The sequence below is a fragment of the Microtus oregoni genome, unplaced genomic scaffold (genome assembly GCF_018167655.1).
Source record: "Microtus oregoni isolate MIOR12 unplaced genomic scaffold, Mior012 000003F_ref0000135, whole genome shotgun sequence".
NCBI classification, from domain to species: Eukaryota; Metazoa; Chordata; class Mammalia; order Rodentia; family Cricetidae; genus Microtus; species Microtus oregoni.
Window position 1 is genome coordinate 65,512,127 of NW_024543062.1, and position 24,168 is coordinate 65,536,294.

A 24,168-nucleotide genomic window follows, 5' to 3' on the forward strand; every position below is an offset into this window, starting at 1 on the left:
TAACCCTGCCCAGGCCCCGCCCAGGGGTCTGCCCACCAGCGACGCCCACCCAGCCTCAGTACCAGTTGGGCGCCCCTCACCCCAGGAAACAACCTTGCTCTCCCTGTCCCCGACAGTGCAATGACTCCTTCAGTCTGAGCCCTTAAGGGCACAGCCAACAGCTGGACACTGCGGTCAGGGAGGCCCTGCTGTGCCCTGCGCCCGCCCCTCTCCTGAGACCAATCATTATCCCAGACCCCAGAAACTGATCCTGGTGCCACCTCCTAATGTCCAGCTCATGGACCAACCCTGGAGGGACATGGGCCGCACCTTTCCTTGTGTGGGATCTCCTTTTCTGTAGTGTCCAGTCTTGGATGTCCTGCAGGGGGAGGAGAGGGGCAGAGTCACCCTGCCCCCATTCCTAGAAACAGGCACCCATTGAGAGAAAGTTCAGAGCGGCTTTGTCCCTGTCGGTGCCCACAGGCCTGGGCCCTGGCAGCTGCACTGGCTCCCTGAGATGGCTCCTTCCCCCTCTGAATGGACAGCTCTCCATCTGGAGCCTCACTCCTCACCAGTAGGGATGGCCCGAGCCATTTGGGACCCATCCTGTTAAACACTTTACAGTGGAAACCTTTTACTTCGTGGAGCCAGCCTGCAAAAATACTGCATTAGCTATCAGAACCAACTCAGGCTAATTACAGGTGGAGGGTGTCAGGGTAGGAAAAGCCGATCTACCTTTACAAATCCACGGAGAGTTGCTACAGCACTTAGAGGTCATGGTCTGTGCGCCAACAAACCAGGCTTAGCTACCCATCCTCAAGAAGTCAATGAAAGGGGCTGGAGAGATGGCTCAGTGGTTAAGAGCATTGCCTGCTCTTCCAAAGGACCTGAGTTCGATTCCCAGCAACCACATGGTGGCTCACAACCATCTGTAAAGAGGTCTGGCGCCCTCTTCTGGCCTTCAGGCATACAGACAGAAAATTGTATACATAATAAATAAATAAATATTTTAAAAAACAAAAAAAAGAAGTCAATGAAAAGAATCAAAGTAACAATGAAAAACAGAACCAGGAGATTTACTCAATATGTCACATTGGAAGAGGGACAAGGAGATCCAGTGTTACCTCTCCACCCCTGAGCCCAGTGACTCTCAGCCTTTCTTAATGCTGCAACCCTTTCATATGGTTCATCATGTTGTGGGGACCCCCAACCATGAAATTATTTTTGTTGCTACTTCATAACTGTAATTTTGCTACTGTTATTATCATGACATAAATATCTGTGTTTTCTGATGTGTTTTGTTTTGTTTTTCGAGATAGGGTTTCTCTGTGTAGCCCTGGCTGTCCTGGAACTCACTCTGCTCACTCTGTAGACTAGGCTGGCCTCAAACTCAGAGATCCACCTGCCTCTGCCTTTAATGCTGGAATTAAAGTCGTGCGCTACCACTGTCCTACTCCTGATGGTCTTAAGTGACCTTCATGCAAGGATTGTCTTAAACCTGAAGGGATCGTAACCCAGGTTGAGTGCCATTTTCCAAGTCCATCTTGGGGGGTCCTCAAATGAGGGTAAAGTTTAAATAGTGGGCAAGATATTTGCCTAACTTAGAGGTCCAGGCAAGGGGTGGTTCTGCTGCCCATCTGTCTCCGTTCTCAGTTTTTCCTGCAAGGTAATCTGCCAAATTGTAAACCTTTTACCACGAGACAAGTGCCTCCTCTGGATGCCCCACCAGCCTTCACCAACTCGTCACCCAGGTGGAGATTTCTGGGGAAATTCAAATTTCTTGGGGTCCATTCTTCCAGCAGCCTGGTAGCTGAAGAGGGGACACAAGTGTCTATGCCTATGTTCACTGCGGCTGGACAGGACATTATAGAGTGCCATGATCGTGCCTTGCTCTGCGCACATTACTGTGACCAGTACTACCAATCGAGTGAAGCTGAATAACGGCTACCGTAGTCTCCTGCCATGTACACTTCAAACTTTTTTTTTCATGTGTATGTGCACGTCTGGTGCCCTCAAAGGCCAGATGAGAACATCTGATACTCTCGAGTTACAGACCATTGTGAACCATCATGTAGGTGCTGGGAACCAAACCTGGGTGCTTGGCAAGAACATCTCCAAGTGCTCTTAACCACTGAGTCATCTCTGCAGCCCATGCCACAAGGTGCTCCAACACTTGGGCAGCTACCTCAACAGAATCTTTGCACAACTCCACTAGCTAAGCCAGGTTGGTAAATATATCTTTTATCAACATCATCTTACCAACAGAGACTCCAATATGTTCAAGGTTTCTTTAAGGTAACATAGTAAATGGGAGAGAAAACAGAAGGACCCATGATTTCTAAATGGGTGGATCTTGACTTGGAGCTGACTACAGCTGACAGAAAATGTTTCCGGCGCTCTCTGGATGAGGGACTGGAGGTCATGGAGAGAAAGCCGAATAGGTGAGTTAGGGAAAGGGAAATCACAGAGGGAGGGTAGCTCTAAAGGGGGTCTTAGTGGGTGGTGGCATATCTTTCCAGGAGAGGGAGCAGGAGGAGCATGCCCCTGCCCCAGGAAGCTGTCAGCCACTGACTGATAGGTGGGCCAGAATGTGTACTAAAATTGGGCAGTCATCAAAACCACTGCCAAGGATGTTTCCCGACTCATTGCCACTTATGCCAGCACTTTGCTGTCCTTCTTCTTCCTACCATGAGCTCCATGCATGCAAGGGCCACTGTCACCAAGTTTTGGCAATAGGTGCTCAGCAAAGAGCCATTCTTCCTGTTTGAAGTTGATTCTCTTGTTCTCTTCTGGATGTGTGCTTTTGATCGCACATCACCTGTCTCTGCATTATTTGATATCTTTAGTTTCTTTCTTTCTTTAAAAAACATCATTACTTTTATTTATTAGCGTGTGGGAACAGACATGAGGTCAGAGGACAAAGTATAAGAATTTGCTTATCTCCTTCCATCACATAGGATCCAGGGATTTAACTCAGATCTTATCAACTGATCCTCACTGCCCCAATTTTTTTCCTTCTTTTTTTGAGACAAGGTCTCATATGTAGCCTTGGCCTGGAGCTTGCTATGTAGACCAGGATGGCCCCTAAATCACAGAAATATAGCTGTTTCTGCCTCTTAAGTGCTGGGAATAAAGGCATGTGCCACCATGCATAGCTACATCAGTGGTTTTCTGTTTGCAAAATTCTAGGAAGGAGGGATAGAAGGATTCAGGGACTAGTGTGCCCATGAAGGTCGGAACACACATGCACACACAGACAGACAGACACAGGCAGGCCTTGCCTCAAACTCCTAAGCCTCAACCATTATGCTTCAGGCTTCTGAGTACCGGCATAAGCACAATACCCGCCACTTCTCAACGGGAACTTCTTAGCAAGGGATGTTGGAGCACTGACATGAATAGTTAGGATGAGCTATGGACCTGAGAGGCCACGGAGCAAGGACTGAGGAATGTGTGAAGATTGGGGACCCCGGAAGGAGCTATCCAAATCCCAAGTCTTCCTTAATCTTCAAGTAAAGGGATGCAGGAACATCATCCTCTCACCAAGTCAGTCTCTCTGGGATCCTAATCTGTGACTAGATGAGACAAAATAAGGCTTTGTCAGTAAGAGGCTTGCAGGGTGAATGTGGTTGAGGCATTAGGCACTAATATTGCAAATGAGCTCATTCCACTGTACAGATCAACTGAGCTGAGGGGCTGGAGAGATGGCTCAGTGGTTGAGAGCACCCACACGACACCCACATGGCAGCTCAAAACTGTAACTCTAGGATCCAAGCCCTCACACATACAGGGAAAACACCAATACACATAAAACATAATAAATAAATAAATAAATTTTTAAAAGAAAGAAACTGAACAGGAAGAAGCTAATTCTCTCAGCTAACACTGCTGAGATTTGAAGCTGGTCTTCTCTGACTTCAAAGCCCATACCCTTGAGATTCAACCCTGTTCCTCCTTGACTGTGCTTGGCATAAAAACATGGATGCCGGGCTGGAGAGATGGCTCAGCGGTTAAGAGCATTGCCTGCTCTTCCAAAGGTCCTGAGTTCAATTCCCGGCAACCACATGGTGGCTCACAACCATCTGTAATGAGGTCTGGTGCCCTCTTCTGGCCTGCAGGCATACACACAGACAGAACATTGTATACATAATAAATAAATAAATATTTTTAAAAAAAAAAACATGGATGCCTAGCGTCATCTCTAGCAGTTACATGCATGGAGTGAAAAGGTAGTCAGGATATCAGGAGTGGGGAAAGTGGGAGAACTACTAGACCAAGCCTGTGAGAGCCATTGACTCTAGGCTTCATTGATGTGGGATTCCCCTCTGTATGCTATGAATACCACTGGCTGATAAAGAAACTGCCTTGACCTGTTGATGGGGTAGAGAAGAGCTAGGCGGGAAAAACTAAACTGAATGCTGGGAGAAAGGAGGTGGAGTGAGAGAGAAGCCATGTAGCCCCACCAGAGATGTAGCCCCACCAGAGACGGACGTTGGAACTTTACCTGGTAAGCCACAGCCACATGGCGATACACAGATTAATAGAAATGGGTTAAATTAAGATATAAGAGTTAGCGAATAAGTAGCTAGAGCTAATGGGCCAAACAGTGATTTAAATAATACAATTTCTGTGTGGTTATTTCAGGGCTAGGTGACAGGGACGAATAAGCAGCCACCTACAACACTTCAGTCCAGTCCAGGCTTCTCCAAACCTTCTGTGCTCCTTTCTAGAATACTTCCAGCTACCTGACCATGTACCCTGTGCCCTTAACTGTGATTTAATGTCATAGCCTCTTAAGAACTAGCTAGCTATATGCTCCTTGAAGGTCACAGCAAGGAAGAGAAAGGCCCAGAAAAGCACTAGGAACACGGCCAAGGTGAAGGTTGAACTGGGAACTGAAGGAACTCAAGTCTCTCCTAGCGCCCATTCCTTCAATATAAGCAAGTGTATCAATTATGTTTCTTGCTGTAAGATACTGTCCTCTGTATTTGTTCTTGTGGTACTGGGCACCTTTGGTGGTGGTGGGGGAAGGTCAAGGGTAGGTGACCAGTGTAGTGTGTCATCTAGAAAGCGATGCTCGTCCCCTAGAGACTGTCTTTTTAGGAGTGTGTCTCCGAAGGCCAGGCTCCTGCTTGTCTGCAGTGTGCTCAAGAACTGGAGCAGAGCTTAGGCAGTTTGTGGACTCCAGGCTGCAGGATGAAGGCAGTGGGTGCATGGGCTTGGGTTGTGTGAGCAACCACCTTCTCAGGCAGCCTCAGTCTGGCCTTAGGAGCTGGCCCTGGCAGTGGGGCGTCCAGAGAGTGCCAGGTTATCTTTAAATGGCACTTTACTCAGCCTGCAGCTCTGCCAGCTGGGCAGAGTGGGAGCAGACAAGTGTTATTTTGAGATCCGCGAGTGCATGGCCAACGCTGTTTACAGCTTTCCTGTCTGGCCCCTCCTGGGAAGGCTCAGGGCCTCAGTATTCAGCACTCCAGCTGGGGTTTGTTTTCAGCCGTCCCAGCACAGCCAGGAACTGTTGAACTTGGATGCACAGGATCCACTCTCCTGGGGCAGATTTATGTGATGATTCCATTAGATTCAAGACCACACTAATGAGCTAAATCTAATACTGTAAGCCTTACTACAAAACGCTTGGTATCGCTCTGACTTTATTTGATTCTTACAATCACTCTGTAGAACAGATACCAATGGACCTGTTCTGTGGATTTGGAAGCGTAGACAGAAAATTTAATAAAGCTTGACCAAATTACCAAAGCTGGTAAGTGGCCTTGCCAGAACTCAAGAATCTAGCCTGATTCCAGAGCCCATGCTGTGAACCATAAACTCTGTGTAAGTCTTGTTCTGTCGACTGCCAGCTCCAAGTCACCTGATCCCCCTCGTCTTGGTTCCCTCATGTGGGAAGATATGGTACAGTCCGACCCACTAGAACCCTAAAGCCAGAGTTCATCAGAGATACCAGTCCATCCTGTCTTTTATCTGGTCTGGAGATCTTAGGGTCATGCAAAGGGTTCCGGTCACCCTCACACTGGTTAACCTTCCTGCAAGCACAAAAAAGGAGCAGCCGGGGAAATGAGAACTAAGAATTTGCAACTACAAAGTCAGGTATGAACATGATTTGTTGTTTTGTTTGAGATTAGGTTTCTCTGTGTACCCCTGGCTGTCCTTAAACTCTGAGATCCACCTGCCTCTACCTCCCAAATTCTGGGATTAAAGGCGTGCCCACCACTGCCCTGGTGAAGTGATTTTTTTTTTTTTTTTTTTTTTTTAAAAAATTAAAATAGGGCTGGAGAGATGGCTCAGAGGTTGGGAGCACTGCCTGCTCTTCCAAAGGTCCTGAGTTCAATTCCCAGCAACCACATGGTGGCTCACAACCATCTGTATGGGGTCTGGTGCCCTCTTCTGGCCTGCAGGCATACACACAGACAGAATATTGTATACATAATAAATAAATAAATATTTAAAAAAAAAAAAAAAAAAAAAATTAAAATAGATCAGACCGAGTCTATCCTACATCTAGTGGGAGAATTTAGTATGTTACGGGTTAACTTTCCTTTCAGGGTCATGAAGAGGTCGTGGGCCTCATACAGTACAAAAAACTCCAGGGTAAGCATGCCAGGCCTATAACACTGGCTTTAACATAAGCTCATCTATGCAGTTCTGGCCCGTGACATACCCTATGTAGAGAGCTCTTCAGGTATCCCATGCAGCCTTCTCCAAAGTTCTCCCTTCACCAGGCACTCAGCCAGGACCAGCCAGCTCCAGGGACCTCCTCCTGTGGGAGGCTAGGCCCCTTCCTCCAGGATCCCAGCCTGCCTTCAGCTGAGCTTTTTCCTGTGGACCCAGAAGTGCAGCTATCCTCAGGCAGTGGTCTGTTGCCCTGCAAAACCCCCTAAGGTGATGAATCTCAAAGAACTCACTTATGTAATGAGAACGAGAGGTGGGGAAAAAGTGTAACGAAAGCAAATCAATGTACCAATCATTTGTCACACAGGAAAACTACAGGGTGGGCGACAGGTGGGCGCTGGGGCCACCGTGTTTCCATCCTGCTCCCCAGGCCTTGATTTAGCAACAGCAGTGGCGTCTGTGAAGTTGAACTGAGTCACAATCATTTTGAAGCAGGCAAGGCGAGCCAAATCCAGCTAGCTCCTGCTCTGTGTGCGCTGGGGGGCGGGGGGTGGTTAGGATGGGACTCTTCTCACATCCCATGAGCTGGGTATCTGCTCCCCATTTTACAACAGGGAAACCCAGGTTCACAGGGTGGCACTCTGTCCAGGCCCCTTTCCGGCTATATTGTTATGCCAAGACTTGAAGGGCTTCCCGGGCCTTCTAATCAGGCCAGTGGCTGTTTTCCTTCTCATTGCATATTTGCCACACAGGCATGAGAGACCTTTGTAATCATCTAAAAACAAAACAAAAAAATGAGATCACTGGCTGGCTGGTGTTGATCTACATCATCTTCACAGAAAAGCAAATCAGTCACCAGTTTTGGAATTTTATTAACAATTGGTTGCTTGCTACTGGAATACGACTACTCAATGCTTTGTAAATGCTTTGCCACCTAGTGTATGACACTGTGTGAGAAGGGGCTTTGGCCATGACTACCTGCTAAATGCTTGGCCTCTTTGATGCAGAGGAACTCTAATACCGAGAAAACACATTTGATAGTTGTCACCTTTGGGACTCTCTCCCTTAGCAGTCATTCAGCCTTGATGCGCACCAACATTTAACTGATTTCTCTTCTGCCCTTGTTCTAACCTTAGCACATATGCAGCTCCTCCACCTCGCCCTGCTGCCAGATGGCATCCTTACCTCACAACTCCTCCATCAGCTCAGGCTCTAAAGCACCTCTAAGTCCCTCTTGGGTGGTCACCTTTTCTCTAGAGGAAGCAGGCCTTGTTGGAACCTTCACCATTTGGCTCACTTATCTTTACAGCTTTATTTCTGGCTAAGATCCCAGGAATCACAGTACCTTAATTTTTCTTACCTGGGTGCTGATGTGTGGAGTAGGACCCTGGTCTGGGCGCCGACGTGGGGAGTAGGGCCCTGGTCTGGGCGCCGACGTGGGGAGTAGGACCCTGGTCTGGGCGCCGACGTGGGGAGTAGGACCCTGGTCTGGGCGCCGACGTGGGAGGTAGGACCCTGGTCTGGGCGGCGACGTGGGAGGTAGGACCCTGGTCTGGGCGGCGACGTGGGAGGTAGGACCCTGGTCTGGGTGGCGACGTGGGAGGTAGGACCCTGGTCTGGGTGCCAACGTGGGGAGTAGGACCCTGGTAAAACACTTAATGCTAATCATGTGCTCTACCAGTGAGGTAACTAGATTTTTTTAAAAAAAGGGGGCTCCTCTGTCCCTCTGCTTGGCCTACCTGCTTCTGTCTCCAGAGCGCCAGTAATACAGATGTTCTACAGTGCACTGCTCACGCTAACATTTTATTTTATTTTTTTATTATTTTTTATTTTTTTTTGATTTTTCGAGACAGAGTTTCTCCGTAGCTTTTGGTTCCTGTCCTGGAACTAGCTCTTGTAGACCAGGCTGGCCTCGAACTCACAGAGATCCGCCTGCCTCTGCCTCCCGAGTGCTGGGATTAAAGGCGTGCGCCACCACCGCCCGGCTCACGCTAACATTTTATTGTGCGTACAAAAGCTTTTAAAATGTAGTTGTTTCATGACAATCTTATTTTAGTCACTCCTTTGGAATACCCTACCCTATCCTGGTCTGCCTGGCAAATGCATAGGAGAGTAAGAGAAACTAGAAAACAGGTTTCTTGGATATGGTAATCTCACGCTGGCAGGCAACATGCTGTATCTCCGCTTTACTCAATGTGCAGAAAGGGTAAGGAAAAGGACCCACTTTGCAAGGATAGTAGGTGTGAGGCTGTTCACATAGATACATTCAGCTGGTCCAGCATTTCAGCGTTAAAGTTTTAGCAAGAACTGCCAGCCCTTTCTGCTGCTTTATTGAAGGGTCACTTTCTCCATGTCATTTGACTCAGTTTCAATCCCCATTACCAGTAGCCCAGCTTTATTGGGGGGGGGGGGGAGGGCGAGTGTGTGTGTGTGACAGTGAACACTATTTTTCCCATAACATTTGCCTTATTTGTTACTGGTTTCCAATTTCCTTATCAGCTTCCCTTGCTCATTTTGTAACCCTTGCTACAGAATGGAACTCACTAGGTAGCCCAGGCTGACCTTGAACTCAAGAGATTCAGCTGTCTCTGCCTCAGGAATTAAAGGCAGACACCACCTTGCTGAGCCCTAGAGTAGCTTCTTGAGAAAAGCCTAAGGCACTGGCTTTCAGTTTAATAGTCACTGAAACTGACAGGAAACAGAGGAGCCAGAAATCCATCTTTTATTATTTATTTACTCAGGCACACAGGTCTGCCTAGTGGGCTGGACAATGCAGCACTTTTTACTGGACAGTCCCTTAATGTGCTGAAGCGCTGTTGAGTCCAGCCTTCTGAGCCACGTCACTGCTTTTCCTCAAGTTTAGTCCTTGGCTGTCCTTTTACAGAGTACTGTTATCAATCAGGACCACTGACAGGGACAGAGATGGAAAACCTGCAGAATCACAAACTAGGCCCACAGTGAGTTTTCTGGACTCTGAACACCCAGTACTTTTAGTGAGGGACAGAGCACTCTAATCAAAACACTGTTGCCAATGTCCTTTTCTTATAATGACTCGATCTACTTGGATCCTCAGATCACCTTCTGAGAGGCTTCCTGTCACCTAAGATTTGACAAGCATTTGTTGTCTAGGTCAGTTATCTTTTGCAAATGGCTTCCAACTTCTTGGAAAGAGTAAGGCGTAAGCAACCCACCCAGCGCTGCACCCAACACTCACCTTACATTCCTTCACAGGAAGAACTCACTGTATGTTGCTGAGCTGGCGGTGCTCTGATCTTACTTGTCAGGCTGCTCAGCATGGCTAACAAACCTAAGGTCGTTTTTTTTTTTTTTTGCTGTTTTTTGAGACAGGGTTTCTCTGTCGCTTTGGAGCCTGTCCTGGAAGTAGCTCTTGTAGACCAGGCTGGCCTCGAACTCAGAGAGATCCACCTCTGTCTCTGCCTCCCAAGTGCTGGGGATTAAGGGCGTGAGCCACCACAGCCTGGTTGTGGTCCTAAGGATGTTTTCATTAGTGGGACTACTGGCTCTTTAGCTCACAATGAATACCCAGCCTCAGCAACCTCTTTTCTCATGAATTCATATCCTTTTGAACCATATGCTCTAAGTTCAAGCTTCCCAGTCAATGATTTGAAATATCAACTTCCTTTCTTGGAACTTTATCGGCTTTTCAGCCTTCTAGCGTTTCACCCGTCACCATCAGGAGCCCACACCTCTCGTTAGCTCACTGGTCATTTCTTAGTCTTCCAACAGTCAGTCCCACCCTTTGTCCAAATGAAGTTGGCTCTCATAGGAGACAAAATAGGAGCCAGAGTTCAACTATGTCACACCAAAAGTCACCAACGGAAGTCTTGTCCTGCTCTTAGGAACAGTCAATGGGATGAGGAAATTCATTGTGTACCTGCTGCAGAAGGTAAATGCTTTGAAAACATAAGCATCTGTTCATCAAGGGACATAAGACCCGCCATGTCCAACCAGTGTATGTTGGCATGGATGGCCTCCTAAGGCAGGAGCTCAGTCTTCCCATGAAAAGTAAAGCATGAGAACAGATGAGAAGCCCTCTGGACTAATTTTGGCACCAGACACAGAGGAACCGTTCTAATTAGCAGTCTCAGAAGGAACCCATATCACTGTCAGCATATTGCTGGAGGTCTCCAAGCTTTCTCAAATTCAGTAGGGCAATGCTGCTAACCTGGCACCATTCTAACATGTCAAAACCATTGGACAACTTAATTGTGTGGAATGGTCTACTGTTTTAGCACCAAATTCAATTGGCTTTGAGGTCAACTATGGAGCAAGTTTCCAAAATTCCTACTGTGGTTTTCTGGGCAGGTATGCTATCATTTCTCTTTTCCAGGGACTCCACCTTCAGGAGGAAAACCAGCAGGGGCAGAGGCAATACTGGTCTCTACATGGTCATCCAGAAGACAGCTATACACACCTTACAGAGAAGGTGGCAACTTCAGCGGAATGCCTCTGAACTCAAGGCTGAGCACTAAGGACATCTGGTGGTACAGACATTACTAAGCTGCCACATCCTTAGGTCCCATGAAAAGCCTTTTAGATGAAATGTTACACTGTTATCTGTCTGCTGAAGAATGAAGCTCAAAAGTCACTTCTACATTCCCTTTTCTTTCTGTTAGAGCATCACCCACAGAAAGAGCTCTGGCTATTAAAAATGGAGTCCCAGATGCGAGCACTATCAAACAAAGGGAACACTGGGTTACTACTCTGCTCTTCTTAATCTTCACCCACTCAATTCTTAACACAAGGAAAACCCATTGAGGGATGTCCCTTACTTTTGCGGTACTAGGGACTGCACCCAGGGCTATCTACATGCTGTAGCACTGACATTTAAACACATCTGAATGAAAAAAATACCAGTTCTAAGATTTTTGAGCTCTTTGCCAAATCACAGTAGTATGCCAAAATAGGCTCTGCTAATGCTTTCTTCTGTTTTTACTTTCCTTCTAAAGGGAATAAACAGAAGGCAGAGGTGCTGAGACACCTTATAGTATGCAGACTAAATTAATTTGTAAAGATTGCTTTACTGTCCTAGAAAAATACATGTTGCAAATTCGAGGGCTACAACTCAACCACTTTGGAGGATTCCTGAGGGATAGGGGTAACCTTTGCATATCAGGCTCTGTGTAACCACAGAGCCTGTGTAGAAGAGGCATATTAAATATAGATGGGTCAGGCAGATTTAGAAATAAAAATCTTTTTCCTGATTTTTTTTCCTAAAAAAGAAAGACAAGTTACCATCTGTCTGGCTTATTTTGTGTGTGCATGTATATATAGAAACAGCCTGGGGGGAGGGGCTGTGTCATGCAATGAAGCAGAGATGGGAAGATGGCTCCTTTGACAGAGGAGCCTTAGTGTTGCATGAGGGAAGCATGGAAGGAGGTTACTGGAAAGGGCTCAGTATGTGGCTGCTCCAGCTTGTTCCTACCAAGAACCTAGAGCATCAGGGGCTGAGGGTAGAAAGCATAATGATTTCTCAAGGGACTCCTATCTGAACACATCAGATATCCTATGAAAACGAACTGGTAATGTTTCTGAATATAAATGGTAGTGACTTCTTGTGCTCCTGATGTGGGGCAAAATTACCAGGAAGCCATAATCCTTCTGGATATCAATGTTTCTGGTCTGGCCAACAAAAGATGCTCAGAATGGAGGTGGCAGCTAGGGAATAAAACAGTTCCAGATTTGGGGTATCTTCACAGGACTTTGAGAAATGTCCTTTGTTTTAGCATTTTTAAATGCTAGCCTTGGTGAGCAAGGACTGAGTCCCCAGTGTCACTGTTGAGGCCATAGGCCAGGAAGCCACTCCAGACTGAGAAAAAGTGCATCTCAAGACCAGCAAGGGCTGTAGAATGGTCTGTGGCTGGGCCAGGAGAGGGAACACGGGTTGAAGACTCCCCCTTTTAGATGCCGATGGTCTGCAGAACCCGCCTCTCGTTGTCATTAAGGTGGCACGAAAACATTATGTAACAGGGCTGCTGAGCAAACTGGCAAAGGAAGTCGGTGAGATATGCCTGGAGGAAGAATAACAGTGGCATTACTATAGGTTCCCAGGGCCAACACTGTGCAGCAGGGTAAGGACCACCAGCAAGTGGAATAGGAATGCTGGCTTTCATACAGATGCCAGCTTCCTAAGGGGTAGGTTTCCATTCTTGGATCTAACATACAACCCAAGGACAGAATGCCACAGGGAACCAAAATCATTTCCAAAGCTCTATCTCCGATTTCACCCAGAGAACTTTCACAAGGCAACCTCAGAAGATGCATCACAGCTGGTGCAGAATACTGGATGAAAACCCCAGCACCCCTCTCCGCCCATGGCCTCGAGCATGCAGATAGCAACTCCACCTTCACTTTCTTGTAGTTCTCATGAAGAACTGTGAATGGTTTTGAAGCCACATCTTGTTTCCATGGCTTGAAACGCATTGTCACTTGTAAGACATCTACAGACATCCTCACCTGCAGATCAATCTGATAGAGAGGGTCCTTCAGGGCGTCAGGGTCCTCTTCTTCATCATCTTCATAGTAATCCTCCTCTGTTAGACATAGCCAACACAGGGCGAGTCAGGACAGAGGCCCATAATCAGGCCTTTGGTGGCATTTACCACCCCATGGCTAAGGCAGAAGGGGCAAAAGCCCAAGAAACACGCCTTGTAAGCCCACATCTCCTCTTGCTCAGGTAATCCACTCTTGGCACAAGTGTGCACAGAAAAGGTATTTACCATATTGCCCTGTCTTTTCTCAAATGGCTTACCATATTTACTTGTAGCAAGGATGTCAGATAAAAGCTGGCCAGCTAAACCATCCTCCTCCTCTTCTTCCTCTTCCTCCTGGTCCTCCCACATATCATTGGAGTCATCTACTTGAAGATGAAAAGCAGATGAAACAGTCATGCATTTTCCCTCCCAAATCTTAACAGGACAAAACAGAAGGGCCAAGGGTTTCTACAGTGTAGATTACCATCCTCTCCAATGTGAAAGAACCAAAGATGGCCAAACCTTCCCAATGAGTTAACAGAAGAACTAAAGCTTCAAAGAAGGGTTAGCGTAGGCAGCTTGCTTCCTAGCTGCCCTCACCTTCAACCTTTGTGAGAATTAATATAGCCCGGACAGTGCCAGACATGGAGCAGCTTCTCAATAATATCCCCGCCACACCCTTTAAATCTGTGCCTAATAAATCTAATTGATCATATGACATTAAGTAACTCAGTCCTCCAGGTTAAAGTCTCCTGGAAGTAAGAGCCTGGTGCACCTTGACTCCACTCAGCAGTAGTGGCCTGGCGAGCCGCATTGGCCTCCATGACGTTGGAGAGTTCATTGATAATCAGCTTTAGGATCTTGACCAACAAAGGAATGTTTGTCCACCGCTCTGGATCTAGGAAGGAAGTGAAAAGACCTCCAGTCAGACTGTCACTGGGGCACCTCATCCTTCCTACAGTTCCTCTCATCCTCTCAGATGATCTCCGTCTCTCACTACATTCAGCCAGCAAAGAATAATTTACATTTAATTCTGCCTGCCTGGTGTTTTATATAACAGCTAAGAAATAAGGAGACGTAAGAGAGTTCCAGGATTAGAGATCAGTTGCTACAGTAACAGAGCTGAGCCCCAGAATGGAAGTTGGGGAGCACTGTCCCCAAGATTATTTGCCCCAGTTTTCAACAAGAAGGATCCATACATTCTGATTTATTTGTGCTTAGGTTTCTGCTTCTTCTTTATGAAACCCACCAATAAAAATGCAGACCTACCCCAAACTCTTAAAACCCTGCAGAATGGAAGCCTTACTCACTTTTGGCTGACTTGGAGCGGGTACGAATGCCTTCATCCATGTTGTAGATCTCCTCTCCCTTCACACGAATATCTTGTAGCCGCTTGTCATCTGCATTGATGCCATGCTGAAGCAGTTTACACAGTGCTACAGAGCTGGGAAGAGCCAGGGAATGACAGTCAGCTCCCATCCAGAGCTCACTCTCAGAAGATGAAGACCCTCCCTGAGAGTAGTAGTGCTCAGCTGAGAATAGGATTTGGTGCCCATGAGGTGGTCTACTGTTATCTGCTCAGCTTGAACAAGGTTAGGGTGAGCAAGTCACACACAATAGCTGTCTACAGTAATGAGGTAATTTAGTAATGAGTAATTTAGGTAATGAGACCCAATCGAATAATCCTAGGCAAGAGAGGTTAGGGATTTAGCTACGTGGTAGAAGCCTTGCGTAGCAAATTCAAGACCCTAGGTTTGGTTCCCAGCACCAGAAAATAAAAGAGAGAAGTCTAGGCTACAGAGTTATAAAGCAAAGGCTCGGTTTATAAAGGCGAATAAGCCACTATCTGTACTTAACCAGGCAGAGTCTTTTCCAGAGGAGGCTCTTAGCAGAAATCAGAAATACACATTCTACTCTGCGGATTGCTTTATTGGGAATTTCACCATAAAGATATTCAAATATAAGGGTTATTGTGAAAGACAGAAAGGAGACCACAGGGACAGCTTGGCGTGACAAACAAAAATCAAGTGCAAGTCAGGGAAGAAAAATTTAAATATGAGTAGAAGCCGAAAGCTCAGAGCAGAAAGATAGGGCCCTACCTAACTTTGCCTTCGTACTGTCCATAAAATAGATGCTGCCGGCTTGTCCACTCAGCCATCACAAACTCCAGGGCAGGTTTGCCAGTAGGTCCTGGGAGGCTACACAAGAACTCCAACAGAGGTTCCAGCTGAGTGTGTACCAGATGAGCAAACACCATGATCAGAGACTAGAAGAGAACAAGAGGGTGTCTGTTTCAGGAAAACAGATTCCATAGACACAGGAGGAGAGGGAATAGCCCAGCCAGTAAAGAAACAAGAGTCTGGGGCTGGACATGGTGGTGCACACTTTTGATCTCAGTACTCAGGAAGCAGAGGCAGGCAGACCACTGAATTTGAGAGGTCACCCTGGTCTACATAGAGAATTCTGGACTAGCCAGAGCTATACAAAGAGACCATTAGAAAAAGAAGAAAAAGAAATAGTTTGGGCTGGAGAAATGGGTCAGTGGTTAATGACACCATTGTTTTTGTCGAGGAGCTGGGTTCGGTTCCTAGTATCCACAACCATTTATAATTCTAATTCCAAAGGACTGGACTCCATATACTTTGTGCGTGTATGTATGTATGTATACATACACACACTCTCTCTCACGCAAGGGAAATACTCATACACATAAAATACTTTTTTATATACAGCAGAGTCTATTCACAGGACAGAACATGAGGCTGTCTTTGCTCATGTTTCTTGGGCCAGAGCAGATCCAATTTTGCTTAACTGTTCTAAAGAATAGTGAGAGAGTCAAACAATTCAGGGCCCATATACTCAATTGATTCCCTGTCACCCATGCAGACAAAAGCCTAGTACCCCACTGCTCTTACCTGCATGACACTGAGTGTCTCTGCCTGCTGCATCTTACTGAGGATGGCACGAAGAATCTGGTCCAGATTCTCCCCAAGCTCCCGCCCTGCCTTTGAGATGAGAGTGGAGACCAGACGGCCCACAAAGGCTGCAGTGAACTCGGAAGTTCGTGGGTCCAGAAGCTGGCTCACCACTTGCATCACATACCATAGTCCATTGTGGCCTTGCTCATCATGCCACTGGGCTACCTGTTCCAGTGTCACCGATACATAGGCCCGCAAGCACTCTCCACCATTCTGTGGAAACAGAAGTGAGAGGAATAGATGCAGGGAGGCCCCCAGACTGTTACTGACAGAGGTCATGTGGCTCCTAACACTAGATACAGGAATTTATTGTTACAGATAAAGACAGGCACTAACACAACCAGCTATCTCAAAACTGCCTACTTCTCATTACCAAGGGCCAGTCACCAAGCAAGCTGAGGTTTAACTATAAAGATTTATCTTTGGTAGTTAAAAAAACCTCTTAGATGTAGCAATAATCAGGAGTATTAAAGGTTTTCATGAGATCTCACACAAATCACTGTTTGCCTAGAAATTTCCAATCTGACCAGTATCTACTATCATGTTCCTATACTATAAAGACCCGAAAAACAGCTAACACATCCTTCACTAGGTCTATTGCTTTGTTGACTATATCAACAGAATCTTCAGAAGAGTCCCAAGGTACCAAGCCTGACACCTAAGCTCCTCTATAGCATCAATAACCAAGCACAGTCAGCCAGATATCTGGCATTTCACACTTTTTTTTTAAAAGATTTTATTTATTTATTATGTATACAACATTCTGCCTGCATGAAGAGGGCGCCAGATCTCATTACAGATGGTTGTGAGCCACCATGTGGTTGCTGGGAATTGAACTCAGGACCTCCGGAAGAGCAGCCAGTGCTCTTAACCACTGAGCCATTTCTCCAGCCCCATTTCACACTTTTTAAGGCTGTAGCAGACCTTAGAGAAAACCAGGCTTCTCTAACTAAATTTGGAATCAAGAGAATTTATTTCAAAAACATAATCACACGTCACCTTTTTTTCCAGCCTACTATATGGCTATGACTGGGAAACTGTTTTCTCTCTAATTTCCAAGTCTCACATACCTGCATGGTGGCATTATCATCCGTGTGAAGGGTGCATTGTGCCACAGCAGGGAAGGCTTGACAGATAAGGAGCTGGGAAAGGGGAGGCTTTGTATTTCGAACTACTGTGGTCAGGATATCAATGGCTGTCTGAAAGAAGAAAAGTCAAATTACTTTTGGGGTGGGAGGAACCTAGCAGCCAAGATGCCTGTTAGGTAGTTGGAACTCAGTGTCATTATAGTGCTTATAGTTTATTAGCCACGAGGTGGGTGCTATTTGATAGTGGTTAGGGGGATGTTTCAGCTGGTAAAGCATTTCTCTTGTCACATAAAGAACTGACTTCTACCCCAGGATCCATGGAAAAAGGCAGGTGTGGTGGCATGGGTGCTTGTAATCCTAGTGCTGGGGAGGCAGAGAAGGAGGTTCCCTGGTGCTTGCTGGCCAATCAGTATACCTTACTTAGCAAGTCTCAAGTTGAGAGATCTTGTTTCAAAGGAGGGAGATTGTGTGATGGACACCAGAGGTTGTCCTCCTGCCCCCACATGCATACATAGACACACATGCATTGGGGGAAAAGGTGCATGCCTGAAATCCCATCATTGGGGAGACAGGCAGGCAGGTGTCTGTGAGCTAGTCTCAGAACACACACATATTCTCACTCCCTTTTGGTTTTCCGAGACAGGGTTTACTCCTGTCCTCATGGACGAAGTAGCTCATTATAAAATAACATCCCAAGTCTCCAATGCTCTTACTGACTTCCTGTCCATAGGTGGGATCTGTGGGTGGCACTTGGCAGAGTTCTCACTCTTTCCTTCTCTCACTCACAGATCTTATAACAACTTACCGCACAGAGCCCCGCAGGGATCTTGTCTGCTGGGGCCTGCATTATGCTGACCAGAGTGGGGATCAGCCTCATCTGCATTGGGCCTTGACAGGCTTCAATCTGCGACAGCTCCTTGAAGATGTCCTGAGCCAGCGAGGCGACAACAGGATCTGAAGCAGATAAGGCAAGATGGAGTCCTGTCTACTTCTGGTCTAATGATGCTTGTTTCTTGTTCTACATCTAACAAATTAAAAACGTCTGCACACATTATATCTCTCACACTTGGGAAGTGGAGCAGCCGTCATATATATCACCTGAAGAACAAGGGGATGGTAAGTCTTCAAAACATATAATGTTTTCATCAGGGAATGGATTTTTTAATAGCTACTCTAAAGTAGGCTTTTCTTCTGGGGCACCTGGAATGATAATGAAACCAAATGATAAATCTCCAAACCAAAAAAAAAAAACAACCCTAAAAAACAAAAACAAACAAAAAACCCCACTGATACTTTGTTAAGAAGATAAGAAAGCTGGGTGTGGTGGCACATGCCTTTGATCCCAGCACTTGGGAGGCAGAGGCTGGCAGATCTCTGTGAGTTTGAAGCCAGCCTGGTCTTTAAAGTGAGTTTCAGGACAGCCAAGGATACATAAAGAGACCCTGTCTGGGAAGGAAAAAAAAAAAAAAAAGAAGATACGAAAGTTCAAACACTGTTGCCCCCAGGCTCTCACACATTCTAGTTTTTTAAAAAATATTTATTGGGTTTATTTATTTATACTTATTGTATGGATGTTTGTGTTCCACATGCCTGCAGTGCCCAAGGAGAACAGAAGGGGATGGATGTCTCCCTGGGAACCAGAGTTCCAGAGGCTACGGGCCATCATGTGAGTGACTGAACTAGTGCTCTTAACTTCTGAGCCACCTTTTGCTCCTCTTGCACCTTTTCAAGAAGTCACACGTATTTCTTAAGGAACAGCCATTACAGACAGGAAGAGCTCCTAAGGCCCGACCTGTAGCAAGATGCACAGCTCTCAAATCACAGAGCTTCATAAAGACATGGAGCTTCTTTTTGGTGTCTGTTTTGAGGAGGTGTCTCATTATATACCCTTTAACCTGTAGCCTCCAGCCTTAGCTCAGAGGGCTAAAATCACAGGTATGCATTACCTGGTTAAGAAATGGAACTTCATGGCAATCTGTTTTACTTACATAATAAAAATACCCTTTTGATGTAGCATGAAAAGATATATGCAGTGTATACTAAGGTATATGTTAAAAGTAACTACAGCATTGCTTGTAATAGAAAAACCAACCAAACAAAAAAGATCTAGCTCTCCATTAACAGAATAGGTAAATAAAAGATACAGTCATTCCATAGAAAATGAATGAAGCCTAAAAAGAATGAGAGATCAACAAGCATGTTCTTCAGGACACATTTTTCAAGTAAAAAAAACAAAAAACAACAAAAAACAAAACCAACCAAATAAATTAAATAACATGTTTTATAGAATATCATATTTGGTAGGATATATATTTCTACATATCTTTTAGCTTCAATAGTAAAAACAAAAAATATCCTTAATATTTTTTCCGGTCCATAGGTGCAACTATATTGGCCATAAAAAACTTAAAATGCTGAAAAGTATTAATGGAGAGAAAATCCTGTAATCCCACCACCTAGAGATAACCTTCTGATACATTTTCTCCTGGCATTTTTCTCCCAGTATACAAAGCTATACACATATCCTCTCTTAAAATAAAAACTAAAACTTCATATAATATTTTATGTATGTTCTGGGGGAAAACTATCTTTTCATTTAACTTTTACTGTTATTAAAAAAAAAAATCCATGCTGGGTATGGAAGCCGTGTGTGTATAATCCACACAAGGGCTCAAACTCAAATGGTGGGAGGTAGCTTGGCAGACAGCACTCGCTTCACATGTGCAAGGTTTCTTTGCACATTTCCTCAGTATTTTCTTCCCCAGTGTTGGGGATCAAACCCAGGGTCTGCTCGGTACGTGCTCGGTTAGGGCTCTACCACAGAACCGCATCCCCAACCCCAGGACCTGATACGCGTTAGGTAAAGGCTCTAGCACAGGACCAAAGCCCCAGTCCCAGGATCTCCTTTTCCAGACCACTCAGGAAGTTACTTACTCTCCTACTCCGTCACCAGTTTTGAATTACATCTTTTTGTGTTAGTATTTTACTCACTATCTTTCTTGGTCCTTATAAGAATAAAATGACAGAAATTGATTTTCTATTTTGTAATGCAGCTGTATCTATACGAACTATTTCTTTGCTATGTTGTTAAGATCATCAGACTCCAGGGACAGCTTCCTAAACCCACCAGTCACCACTTCTCATCAACACAGCTTTCCTGATGGCATACCATTACTGTACTTTAGGAAAATGGCGATGGTGAAGGGACAAATTTTGCTTTCCACGCTCGCTGTGAATTCTGGGTCAACAGTACAAACGATGCACAGGGTCTCCATCACCAGGTTGAGGACCTCTGAGCTGAACTGGGCTGCTAGGTGAATTAGTCCATCAAGGACGCTGGGGAGGAAGGGCTGAAGCACATGTGTACTCTCTGAGACTTTCAGCTGATCACAGTAACTAGAGAGAGACAGAGAGAGATAATTAAGAATTACTCATAAGCAGACCCTTCAATGCTTAGGCTTTCCAATCTTATGTGAAACATGCATACACAGCTTTTATAGAGCCACTTCTATAGTTAGCTATGGTTTTATATCTTTCTGTAGCATACTACATGAATATCAGCACCTCTAATTTTACCTTCTTATATCAGATATTTTGAAAAAAGTTCATTCCTCTCCAGTGATGAGGCAAATCCAGTTATAGCATCACACCCAAACTATTAAGAGACTAGGTTAAATGTCTTATGAGTCCTCAGACCACAGTGTTAAATTATCAAGATTTGGATGGATAAAGCTGGCAAGATGGCTCGGCCAGTAAAGGTACTTCCCCCAAGCCCGATGACCCGAGCTGGCCCCTAGACTCTACACAGACGGGGAGAGAACCACTCTTGGAAGTTATTCTCTGGCTTTTTTTTTTTTTTTTTTTTTTTTTGGTTTTTTCGAGACAGGGTTTCTCTGTAGCTTTGGAGCCTGTCCTGGAACTAGCTCTTGTAGACCAGGCTGGTCTCGAACTCACAGAGATCCACCTGCCTCTGCCTCCCGAGTGCTGGGATTAAAGGCGTGCGCCACCACCGCCCGGCTTATTCTCTGGCTTTTACTTGTATGCTGTAGCTCATGGCCAGCCTGGTCTACAGGGCAAGTTCAGGCTGCCAGGGCTACACAGTGAGACCCTGTCTCAAAACCAAAACAAGACAACTCACAAAAAGAAAAAACAAAAACCAAATGTAGTCTTAAAACATCTTTTCATTACAATGGTATAATAGGAGACTATTTTTTAATTTCCATGTAACAAATTTTTGTGCTATGAGTTTTTGGGGGGACAAAATTGAGTTTAATTTATGTAAACAGTCTTATATGTACTTACAAAGTTAATACTTTACCTTTGGGGTCTAAACTTCTCTATGCAGGTCTATTCACCTCTTAATCAACAAATATTTACTGAATATTGCTTACTGTCTCTCATGGCATACAAATGCTACAAACATACTGTTTAAACCTTCACTTTCCCTCTTTTCTGATGGGGATGGAGTTCAGGGCTTTGCACATACCAGGCAAATTCTCTGCCATGGAACTACACCTCCAGTCCAACGCCCTTTTTCAGAATGGTAGTACCAGGGGATGAGCTAACTAGTGAATGGTTCAATGGATAAAGGTGTTTTGCTGACAAACCTGGGGATCTGAGTTGGATCCCTAGGACCCACATAGTGGAAAGAGAGAACTGACTGCCACAAGTTGTTCTTTGTGTGCTTTGGTTGCAGATGCCCACATGCCCTCCCTTAATTAAGTAAATTAATTTTAATTAGTTAAAAATTACAATAGAATGGCAGTAATAAATAAAAATAAAAACATTGTTTCTCTAAATAATATCCTGTTAGTAGGTAGTCAATAATTTTTAAAGACAGGGTTTCACTATGTAGTCTGACTGAACTGGAAATTGATATGTAGACAAGATTGGTCTTGAACCCAGTGTTTCACCTGCCTCTGCCTCCAGAGTGCTGGGCTGAAAGGTGTGTGCCATCAAACCCCACTCTTGTTTGTTTTATAGTCACATAAAGTTCCACAATGGCCAGTGAAGCTACGGTTTTATGGGCTTGCATTTGCCATAGACTTGCTTTTTGCTCAGACCTTACTTCTTTCTTTTTCTTTTAATCTGTTTTGGGATTTACTTAATTCTATATGTATGAGTTTTGCCTGAAACAACTCATGTGCCTAGTGCCTGAGAGGCCAGAAGAGGGCGCTGTAACCTGGAACTGGAGATAGTTGTAAACCACCATATGGTCACTGCTTATTGGTTCTTCCAGAATATATTTCTTACAAATAACTGAAAAATCAAAATATTGACTACTAAGCTTACTATTTATTGACAAGTCTACACTATTTCTCTACTCTTTGCTTTAGCAACTTTGTACCCTTAGATCTTGAAAAGGAAAAAAAATCCTAGTTTCAGAGCTTTGTTCCTACCTTCTCATGGCTTCCTCCCCATCTTCTACTGGCTACTATTATAGACTGCAGTAGAAACTTCTGTCTGCATTACTACAGCAGCTTCCTATTTGATGTTTCAACTTTTAGCTGTATATTGCTATAATAATTTGAGCCAAGCAGTGGATCTTTTTAGAACAGAAAATCAGCATCATCACCCTTGTAATTAAGACAAGATAACAAAACAAGAAACTTGTTGTCCAGAGCTGATCAAAGTGAGGTGTCATTTCAGCCTTTACAAGTTAGACCTGGGGTAGGGGTGGAGGCTGGAAAGATACTCTGGGGTTTAGAACAATTGTTCTTGCAGAGGACTCAGGTTCAATTCCCAGCACCCACATGGAAGCTCAGTTTCACAGTACTGGACTTCCTAGTGCACAGACATACACACAGGCAAAACACCCATGCACATTAAATTAATACATACACAATTAATAAAAGCCAGTTCCCGGCACTCAGGAGGCAGAGGCAGGCATATCTCTGTAAGTTTGAGGCCAGCCTAGTCTACAAAAGTGAGTTCCAGAATAGCCAGAGCTGTTACAGAGAGAAACAAAACTAAAAACAATAAAATCCCCAAACAAACAAAAAACCAAACAAACAAGAAAACAAAACCAACCAACCAAACAAAAAACCTGAAAAAATGTCAGTCATAAATATGACCAGAAAAATCTGACAGAAGTCTAATTATATATCAACAAATACCTTGTTCAGAAATCATTTAAGGTTGTTTATACTGTCATATAAGCAACTGCATGGGGGAATAAATTATAAAGCTGGTACAAAAGGAAAAAGCAAGGATGCTATGATGAACAAAAATGTTATATTTGAAACTCCAGGGGTTCAGGCACAGTCTGTTCTTCTAGAGAACCTGCTTTTGTTTCCTAGCACCCATACTAGGCAGCTCACAACTGCCTGTTGTCTCTTAGGCCTCCAGAGATATCTGCACTCAAATGCACATGGCCACATACAAATACTTAAAAATACAACGAAACTTGAAAGAAAACTCCCCAGAGTAAGTCCAGCAATGGTGGTGCATGACTTTAATCCCAGCACTTGGGAGGCAGAGTCAAATATATTTCTGTGAATTTAAGGCCAGCCTGGTCTACAGAGTGAGTTTCAGGATAGCCAAGGCTACATACACAGAGAAACACTGTCTCAAAAGGCCAAGAAAACGCACAAAAAAATAAATAAATAAAACAAAGCAAACAACCCCCCCTCACAAAAACAAATAAAAAAGGAGCACTGAGCACCTCTTAACCATTGAGCCATCTCTCTGACCCAAAGATTTATTTTTGTTATTATTTTATAATTTTGGATGTGTGGAGGTATGTGTGAGAATACAGGAGTTTATGGAGACCAGAGGTTTTTGAGCCCCACTAGAGCTGGACTAACAGGGGTCATGAGCTGCCCCATCTGGGTGCTGGGACCCCCAACTCAGATCTTCTGCAAGAGAAGGAGGCACTTTAAATTCTGTTATCTCTCCAGCCCCCCAGGGTAGCTCTTGGAACTTACAGACAGGGTTTAGGGGATCCAGTGTCTGAGGTCATTTGTATAACTCTGTAAAGGAGTGGGTGCCCACTACTCTCTGGCA

The 24,168-nt window shown here is 44.9% G+C and overlaps 1 protein-coding gene across 2 annotated transcripts in view; it reads right to left on the reverse strand.

Annotated features, from left to right (window-relative positions):
* Positions 1 to 9,309: 9,309 nt before the first annotated feature.
* Positions 9,310 to 24,168, reverse strand: part of Ipo9 (importin 9) — a 44,560-nt gene continuing 29,701 nt past the window's right edge. For both annotated transcript variants that reach the window (XM_041648039.1, XM_041648040.1), the window contains exons 15-24: positions 20,333 to 20,559; positions 17,969 to 18,117; positions 17,146 to 17,274; positions 16,013 to 16,288; positions 15,197 to 15,363; positions 14,408 to 14,541; positions 13,873 to 13,995; positions 13,376 to 13,480; positions 13,081 to 13,157; positions 9,310 to 12,635 (exon numbers count right to left, since the gene is read on the reverse strand). In XM_041648039.1, the coding sequence (XP_041503973.1) occupies positions 12,525 to 12,635; positions 13,081 to 13,157; positions 13,376 to 13,480; positions 13,873 to 13,995; positions 14,408 to 14,541; positions 15,197 to 15,363; positions 16,013 to 16,288; positions 17,146 to 17,274; positions 17,969 to 18,117; positions 20,333 to 20,559 (1,498 nt within the window). In that variant the 3' untranslated portion in view covers positions 9,310 to 12,524. The remainder of the gene's footprint in view (positions 12,636 to 13,080; positions 13,158 to 13,375; positions 13,481 to 13,872; positions 13,996 to 14,407; positions 14,542 to 15,196; positions 15,364 to 16,012; positions 16,289 to 17,145; positions 17,275 to 17,968; positions 18,118 to 20,332; positions 20,560 to 24,168) is intronic.